At 39.1% G+C, this 9,912-nt stretch overlaps 1 protein-coding gene across 2 annotated transcripts; it reads right to left on the reverse strand.

The window, feature by feature from the left end:
* Window positions 1–851: 851 nt before the first annotated feature.
* sall3b (spalt-like transcription factor 3b) lies at window positions 852–8,565 on the reverse strand. Of its 2 annotated transcripts, none has more exons than XM_053491475.1 (4): window positions 8,270–8,565; window positions 2,491–5,436; window positions 1,939–2,282; window positions 852–1,804 (listed from the first exon to the last, which is right to left on the reverse strand). In XM_053491475.1, exons 1-4 carry the CDS (start codon window positions 8,352–8,354, stop codon window positions 1,415–1,417), a joined length of 3,765 nt encoding a protein of 1,254 aa, XP_053347450.1. In that variant the 5' UTR covers window positions 8,355–8,565; the 3' UTR covers window positions 852–1,414. The 2 variants fall into 2 exon arrangements, with proteins under 2 accessions (XP_053347450.1, XP_053347451.1); XM_053491476.1 differs by lacking the exon at window positions 8,270–8,565 and adding an exon at window positions 6,527–6,612.
* Between the last annotated feature and the right edge of the window lie 1,347 nt (window positions 8,566–9,912).

Genomic DNA, 9,912 nt, shown 5'->3' on the forward strand with positions numbered 1-9,912 from the left:
TAAAAATAGGGATAACTTAAATTCCTCTATAATTATAAAGGGTGCTAATAATTACAGATGTTGCAGTTTGAAATATTACTATTTAGTAATTTATAACTTACCTCTTACAATTACAATTTATAGTTACAATTGTTTTGACATACAGTACATACACAAATTTGCCATACAATTTGTACAGAAGGATGCAGTTTCTAATATAGGCTATAGTTTAACATAGGCAAAATGTAAACCACTACAGTGGTTTTACACTAGACAACTTGATCAAAATGTGATGTTCATTGTTTGAGGAAATCACACTAGATGATTTGAGAAAATCGCCCCTACAGTACCTACAGAGCTGGCAAGGTCTTTGATCTTTCCACAGACTAATATTATGTTAAATAAGCTCCTTATCCAACAATATCTGGGAAATACGCCTGAGCAAGTTTAAAAAGATTTTTTATTTTAAATAAATCTCAGTCAAAACCTATTTTTGTCTGTTGAAGTTGTATATTATGGGTTATTTATGTGATATATTATGGGTTTTCCCAAACCATACTTTCCTGCACAAATTGCATTGCAAAATAAAAATAATAACACAACATTTAATTCCGATAATTTACACACAGACACAAATGTTGTTAATGGTCAAAAATGTTACATTTGGCAAAACACTGGTAAACATACTGTAATTACTCATTCACATAAGTGCATATTAAAGCAGTAAGCTACAAAAGCACCAATCATACCATATCTTTTAAACCCATTGCATTTTATTTTCTGTGAAAAAAAAACATAGAGGAAAAGCAATATAAATCCCTTATAATAAATACAAAAAGATTAATCTAAATGTATACAGTTACATCTTTTTATTTTTGATTATTTGTCAAAATTGCAACTAGAGAATATATCTTTAAGAATATTCTACTTCATGGCAATTAAACTATTGTACTATTTTACCAGCAAACTGATATCTTGATCAATTTATCAAAATTTCTTTTAAGCTTTACAACAAAGCCAGTGCTTTATCCTGATAAAACCCCGAGTGGACACACTAAACACAGTTTTACTTTCAGTGGTAACTTGTTCAAGATTGTACAATAAAAATCATTTGATTTTGGACTCTCGTAGCTAATGGTTGGTACAAAATTAAAATCAAATGCAATCTGTGTGTATGTTGCAGTTTGTACTACTGCTAGTGACTGATTGTCCACATACAGTACCATACAACCACTGTGTTACAGTTATTTATGTCTGGCTTTTTGTTTTGTCTGGCTTTAAACATTCCATAAAGTAGAACAACGAAACCAGTCAATAGAAAAAGTTACCATTGGAAATTTATATACAGTTGAAAGTCATCAGGTACATACTGAAGCATCTGTTGTAGTTCCACATGCATTTTTGCATACAAGATTATTTCCACTCTTCTCTGAGTTTAATTAATTCTAATCTCTTTATTGTCATCCATCAACACGGAGAAGTGTCGTCCAGATGCATGGTCTACACTTGTTTTTCCAAGGGCTCGGATTGACGAGCTGTTGCCACTGCTTGTCTTATCCATGGCTACAGTAGGAAGTTGAGGTACCCCCCCATTCTGAATGACAGAAATTTCATTGTTTTTCATGGCTAAGCCATTGCTAATGGCTACAGCATATCGACTCCAGAAGTTCTGATCCATGTTCATGGCCCTTGCTGCAAGGTCCTTCTGAAATACTTCGTTGAACTTGAGAGCCTCAGCACCTAAAAGAGCCAGTGGGTTTTCCACAGACAAGCGCCTACCTCTCCGTGCAGGTATGTTATTCCACATGTGAGTGCCCATGTGTACCTGCAGGAAGGAAAATAAATAAAAAAGTCATCATGGATTAGTGTATATATATAAACACAGTGCATATACTTCCTTTAATATATATATAGAACACTTAGCTGTATTGTGAGTTCCTGTGTTGGATACTAACATACCTTGAGATTGCCCTTTGTTGTGAAGGCACGGCCACAGATGGAACAGGCGAAAGGTTTTTCACCAGTATGTGTGCGCTCATGGATTTGTAGGGCACTTGCCGAAGAGAAGTTTTTCCCACAGACATTACAGTTGTGTTGTTTAGGGGTTCGTCGTGGTGGTGGGCTACCAAACAGTGAAGTCATGCCTGAGATTATTGCTTCAGAGGGAGTTGGTGAAGATGGAATAGATCCAAATACAGGAAAAGGGCTTTCTTTAGGTGTGTATGGTCTATTGCAACTTTCCATTTCCATCTTAACTGTGGCCTGTATTCTGTCCTCCATATCACTGGACCTCTGGCACATTCCTAAGAAAGCAATAATAAACCTTTAGTGTAGACCACAATAAGTACCAACATAACTTTCAATAACAAAACAAATATAAATTACAAAGAAGGTAGTACAGTAGATGAGTCAAAATTATGTTAGTAAAATTTTATCTGCAATTTCCTAGTATCTTTTGAATGTTTATGCTTTCTAGGCCTACAGGTGATTAAATAATTAGCACAATCTTACCATGCTCCAAGACTGAAGACTTCCTGATCTGATCATACACTGCTCCATTTATTGTATTAGGGACTGGGGACGCAGACATTTCATGTTTAACTGTAGGTGCTCGTTCATGCTTATCAAAGGTAATGTTCAGTGAAATCGGACTGTCATGTAGGACCTCAGCTGGACATTTTGTCAGTGTTACTGGATGAATGACATTGGCTGACTCTGGTAAGAAAGTACTTTGGTTCTCTAAATCTGCTGTGGACGGAGAGCTATTGTCTGGGCGGTGGTCAAAAATGCTACTTATAACCTTCTGTTCAGGTAAATGGTTAAGACTATTTGTCGAGCCACCGTTTGATGTTCTAACATCAGATACATCATGAGACAACGGTGAAACCTGGGATGAACTACTGTCTGAAAAACTGTTAAGTGGGTTTTCAATATTTTCTGAAATATCTTCCTCTTCGCATGAAATATCATCAAGGCCATCATCCTCATCATCATCATAATCATTCACACTGTCGAAACTCTTCTCTTCAAGAATCAACTCATGATTGTTTTCCTGAATAGCATCTGCTGGGAGACTTTGGAGGTTATTAGGAATCTGGCCACCCATATGCATGCGAATGTGCTGCTGTAACACAACAGCGTTGGTGAATTTCTTCTGACAAATTGGGCAGGAGTGCTGAACTTGAAGAGGAGGCTTTGCACGGTGGACGCCAAAGTGTGTCTTCAGGTTGCCTTTTGTAGTGAAGGCACGGCCACAAACCTTACATTTAAAAGGCCTCTCACCAGTGTGAATTCGGTAATGCATCTTAAGCGCACTCTGGCAGCTGAGGACCCGGTGGCAGATCACACACTGATTGGGGTCCATCATCTTTTTGTCAATGTTCTCCACAAGTTGCTGGAGTTTGGATGTTTCCGATGTCTGCAGAGATTCTTGGACTCCACCAAATGGAAGCCTGGCTTTAATGTGCTCTGAGATTTGAGAAGGAGTCGAAGATTTTATCACCGGGGTAATCACATCAGTGGACTCTGGTGTATTTGCTCTAATGGTTGCTTCTGTTGATGGAAATTTTGAAACCATGTTGTGACTTGCAGGGATAAAATTCTCACCTGGATCAGTCACACAGTTTGTAGGTAGGTTAATTTCACAAGCTTTTAAATGTACTGTAGTGCTTGCCTCCTTGTTTAACTGGATGCACGCTGCCATCTTAGGAGTATCAATGTGGCTGTCAGATTGTATAGGAATTTCCTTGTCAGTACTAGGGGCATTTGGAGACAATTGTATACTTTCATTTTTAGCTAGTGAGGACCTTTGTGGAGATCTTTCTGTCGGTGCATTGATGAAGGACTCACTGTTTTCCACACTTGTTACTGTTGGGGGTATCTGCAGACCTAGTCTGGGATTTAGCGTCTGCAGAATAGGTTTGCTGTCTAACCATGTTGATCCTGTTTTCTCTGGAGGAAAAGTCATCCCATAGGGAATACCAGAGCTTGTTGGAATATTATCGAGATATTCTGGCACTGGGTATGGATTCATCTGTACATGTGGATATTTGTCTCTGTGCCTTTGAAAGTGAACTTTCAGGTTTCCTTTAGTGGAGAAACGGTTGCCACATATGTTACATTTGAAGGGCCTCTCACCCGTGTGAGATCGCAGGTGGATCTGCAAGGCACTGTCACTGCCAAATACCTTGGCACAGAACCTGCATTTGTGTTTGAAAAATGGGTCCTCAGAGCTGGGCTTTGTTTCAAATATAGAGGTGTTGGGCATTTTACTCTTGCGATGCTTTATCATAGAAGCAAGTGGTTCTAGTGCATTGGTAGTGGCTGCAATGCTGGCAAGTGGGTTTGGGAAGATGACTCCACTGGGAGGGCTTTGAGGTAGCAGTGGTAAGTTGGCAGAAGTGTTGACAACATTGCTCTGGCTTACTGAATGGGGATGAGGTGAGCTCAGAGGCTGGGTATGACCAGCATTAGAGAGAGCACCATTGCAAGATGGCAATAAAGCAGACATTCCAGTATATGTAGATAGAGGAGCATTTGGGTTTACTGAGGAAATTGGGGTACTACCATTTTCTTTAGGATTGGATTTTTCATTATGTTGCTGGGATACCCGAAATGACGGGCCTTCCAGTCTGGATGCCTGGGATACAGAAGCCTGGCCGTTCACGGTAGAAGGCATGACTCCGGATAATGGAAGTACAGGAGGAGGGGCCATGCCTCCTCCATGGAAATGGTAAGTGCAAGAAACTGAGGGAAATGCCTTTGAGGCTGGATTTAGCGCAGCTTGTGTTGGCTGCCTGTTCATCACAGCTACCTGATTGCGGATCTGCTCAATGAGTTTCAGCTGGTGGACCTGCTGCTGCTGTAATGCCATTAGCTGTTCCAAAATCATGGGTATTGCCACTGAGCTCGCCTTACCTCCAGATCCATCACCTTGGATACTTTGGGAAAACTGTGCAACTGCTACCCTGGTACTATGGAGAATCTCCAAGGTTACATTTGTGCTGGGAATGCCATAGTTTGTGCTTAGACACGATAAAGGTAAAGGATTAGAGCTCTCACTAGAGTCTGGTGGAAGAGGGCTTGGGTTTGATATCTTATCCACAGGTGCAGTAGTATCCATAGGGTCATCTGCTCCAACTGCATAATTTTCTTCAGGAAGACTGACATTTTCTTCTTCTTTCTCAGACGATTCAGACTCAGGTTCCATGTTCTCAGTTTCAGCTGGGTCACTGTGAGCACTTAAGAAGGATTCCGTAGGAGATCCCTGAGGGGAAGGAAATCTTTCATCCTCCTGTACAATGAGCACAGAAGGCTCCTCAGTGCATTTATTCTGGTGCTCCAGTAACTCTGACCAGTTGAAAAATTCAGCACAACATGTTTTACAGACAAGAGTCTCTACATTTCCACTGCAGCTCTCGCTATGGATCTCCTCACTGCCACCTTTATTCAAGATCACTGATGGGAAGAACCACAAAGAAAAAAAACATGTGTCAATAGGCATCCATAAGTTTATGAATGATTTACTAATCTAGATAAACATATATCTAATCAATTTAGCAACTACAGAGGCTCTCATCCTGTATTGTTATGCACCCAAGATCCAGCTGATAATGTTCTGGGAGTTTATTGAATGAAATTCCATAGTAACTATTGATTTTCAGTATTTTTAAACAATTCACATCCAACCCGTCAGTCCACAGCAAATTAACACTATTTGACTATTTTGACTATTCCATTGTCAGTATACAAATATTTTCTAGATATTTTGTGAATTTTTTTTTACATCTTTTTTAGTGATTCAACAACTTCACCGTATACACTAAGAGAGAGAGAGAGAGAAATAGAGAGAGAGAAAGGGAGAGAGATCCTTGGTATAATCCAGTGTCAATATTTAATCTGTGAAGATTAATACATTTAATTAGTTTTTAGAAGATTGTGTAGATAAGAGTAGCCTATATCAGTTGTCCACACTCTCATTATGTTCCTTACAGTACACTATTTTCACATGTCAATTTAAGCAATACAGTACATACTGAATCCTGAATCTACACACATCATGAAACCATTCTGAACTGATAAACTATGAAATTACCTTGAAATAGTTCTGGTTAATTAAGATATGAGTGTCCCTTTTTAAAAAATCTAAACATCACAATAACTGGTAAATTGCTGTAATATTACACAAGCAATATGACTTATTAATACACTTCTGTTTAAAAACATAAGCACAAATAAATCATGATGTTGTTGGATGATTAAGAACTTAGAGAATTCTTAAGAATTAAGAAGCTTAATTCATAAATTATGATAATTACTAATATGCCCTAATATCACATCATGATTTCATTAAAAAATGTAACAACAACAACAACAACAATAATAATAATAAAGCGGATCATGTATAATAAAGAACATTTATTTTAAGTCAATGCTTTTTTTTTAAATTATTAGTTATGAACTAATAGTCAATACTTAAAAAAATAAAATAAAACAATAATAAAAAAACAGTTCTTTTTTAGACCATAAAATACACAGTTAGGCTTACATTAATGGTGTTGTCACGAATGTGGTAATGGTACTAGTCTGTACGACCCACCGATACATAGTCAGATTATTTCCCAGCGCTTTAAATAAAATAACTGGTCTGATTTTCTGCCTGCAGTCTGTATTGTGATCCTTCCTCACTCACACACGGGCCGGTTACAGTGTGGGTCAGTGGCTCGTCTCATTTCATTAAGCGTGTGGGTGGTCCTGCACAAGTTCCTCACATACAGACACACACACACACACACACACGCGGGAAGGTGAGAGCGCATTGAAGAGGGCTGAGAGAGTGCAGATCAAATGAAGCACCCCATTAGCGAATGAAACACACCAACACTTCAGCCGTCCAAATCGAGTGCACGACAACGACTACACTCACTGTAGCCCACTCAGTTTGTGTGCACTTCATTTACATAGACGACACTAACGATAATTATACGAGCCTCGCCATTTCTCAACCCCTTCTCAATAACAGGATTCATAATTCTGTATTATTAAATAATAAATAATTCCTCAGGTTGGATTAAATGGGTTGGGTTAAATCGATTAGAACTGTTACTATAAAACAGCTCCTTATAGTAATAATAATAAAAAAAATACAATCTAAAATAATATGTGAACAATATTTAAAATTCATTTTTTATTTATATGCACACGCTTATATTCTTTAAGCACATGTATTAATAAGCTTGCTTTTTTTTTAACATAAAACGCACAGAACACTTTAAAGTTTTAGGCCAGAACTCTGGGTTCATTAAAACAGGAGCCGCAATTAACTGCATTAAAAAAAAAACTCAGGATCATTTGAGTAATTAACTTTTCTAATGAAAGATGTCTTACTAAAAGATGGTCTGAGCAAAGAATAGGAATAAAATCGTATTATAACTTGGTCTGAGTAATGGCGCGAATTTAATACAAACCTAACCTGCTTTATTAAATGACAATGACAGAATTTAGGAATTCATTGGACATGTTTTTTTAATCTTTTTTTCATTTTATTTTTAATAATTAATTGTGTAACTTAATCAGTGTACAATAATTATGCTACCCAATTTTTAAAAGTCTGGGTTGTATATGAAGTAAGAAGCTGCGTTAATAGTTGCGCCAATGGTTTGTTAAAAAATTAATCTTAAAATTAGTGTCATTCAACCTATTCTACCACGCTTTAATATTAATAATAATAATAATAATTATTATTATTATTATTATTATTATAAGTTAGCATTTGTTGATTGAAAAAAATATTTATGGTTGAAGTGTTTCAAACGGTGCAAACAGATCAGCTATGAGGGAGAAGTGGCAACACACGCGTACACACACACACACATACACACGCACACGGAGTTAACCTGATAAACTGTTCACAGCTCTATATTTTATGCTCTAGATTCAATGCAAAACCCCGACATAAGGTAAAAGTTTTTTTTTTCCCCAGAATATTTTGAGTACCATCTTAAGCAAGTTGTGACTGTTATTAAACTTTTGTTGTCAGGTCCCTCATCTCTTTTTTTTGATGACCACAAAACTGCTTTACAAGTTGCAACATTGCGTTATCTAAAATAATTGGTTAAACTTGAAACTTCTCTTCTGCTAAGATAAATTAAAGTCGCAATAACGTAATCTCTCTCTCTCTCACACACACACATGGATTATGCTGCTAAGAGCAAGTTGCAGAACATGGAGTGAAAAGTGCGCGGCACATGTCCCCGGATCTCCCCGTGTCCCCCCTGGTGCTGATGCGTACCGCTCTCCGCGCCTCTCCCGCGCTGCTCCGTGTCCTCCTCTCCCGTGGCTACGTGCTGAGGCTTGGCCTGCTTGCGCCGGGACATCCTGCTTGGTTTTTGCGCTCGCGCATCGGTGGCGGACGCGACGCGTGTGGACTGGCGCGCGGCTCGGCGGATACTCGGGGTTGCGGGACGTTACACGGTGTCAGCGCTACGGGGTTCGCGCATGGCGGAGGTCTGATGATGATGATACAGGCTCGCGCATCAGGAGTGAAGCCGGGCTGCGCGCGCGCGCTGGGATTGGCTGCTTTCCAGTCGGGCCGCGCGGGATATGCAAATGAAGCACGGACTTTGGATAATTAGCCGCCGCTGCCGCTGCTCCCTGCGCGCGAGACACGGCACAACCGACAGCACACACCGGACCCCAGCAGGGTTGCCAGATTGGGCTGAGGTTTAGGTCGAGGTTGCCAGATAAAATCACCGTTTAACATTTAACCAATAGATCACCAGTCCAAACACTTAGTATAGTTTCAAACAGCCTGGCCATGATGATGATTTTTGAGACAAATCGGACCAGTCTACAAACGTTACGAACCTCGTAAGCTCCAGGGAAGCATCAAGTGTAATAATGCAAGCGCAGGTGTATTCATGGGGAAGGAAATGCCATGGTTTGGTAAGACCACAGATCTCTAAGGAAAGACTTGTGCTAACAGTGCTCCAGGTAGTATATATTGTACATATGATATAAAACACTTGTTTTTAAAAACATTAATCACAACATTAATTTGCTTGTGAAAAAAAAGAAAAAAAAATTGAAGTTAACATGATACCATCCTGGCACTTAAAACTCACTATAATTCACTATAGCTTACTATGACTGATCACAGATAGGCGTACAGAAACATAAGGTAGACCTGCACTAGATCTATGGATCATAAATCTCTGTTGCTCCACCACAAGGTTTTCAGGCATAGTTTAAAAATTCCTAGGTCATGCTGGGAAGCTGAAATTTCCTACAGGTCACCCTGGTTAAGCTGTGATCTTACTGTATGACTACAAACCAAAGAAACACTGAAAGTACTGTATGAGCTTGGTTTTACCAATCAGATGGTCAGAGGGTCAATCCTTAACACTATCAAACTACTACTATAGGGACACTAAGTTAGACCTTCTTTGCGCCAAGGGTGCAGTATCATGGATGAGTGTATGCTTTGAAAAAGCTGAGATATAAAAAAAACACTGTTCTGTACAGTACAGTATATATAACTACAGCTAATTAAATTCTTAATTATTATTAAAAACATTAGAAATATCATATGACGTGTTATTTGTGTCATGCGTGGATAATTATTACATATATTCTGGATAATCAATATGTTCTCCCATGTCTTTCACTCATTCTGTATGCAGCTTATCCTGTACAGGGTCACAAGAGGCCTGGAGCCTATCCCGTGGACACGGAGCACAAGGTAGAGTACACCCTGGGTGGGGTGCCAGGCTGTCGCAGGGCAGAAGAACATATACACTGAATCACTGTGAAACCTGTGTTCTAGAAAGGAACCCACCAGGCAAGGTCGGGACTCAAACCCTCAACCCTGGAGGTGCGAAGAGTGGTAACCACTACAACACTGCGCTGCCTTATTCATTAAATATGTTTTGGATA

Source organism: Clarias gariepinus, chromosome 3 (assembly GCF_024256425.1).
Source record: "Clarias gariepinus isolate MV-2021 ecotype Netherlands chromosome 3, CGAR_prim_01v2, whole genome shotgun sequence".
NCBI classification, from domain to species: Eukaryota; Metazoa; Chordata; class Actinopteri; order Siluriformes; family Clariidae; genus Clarias; species Clarias gariepinus.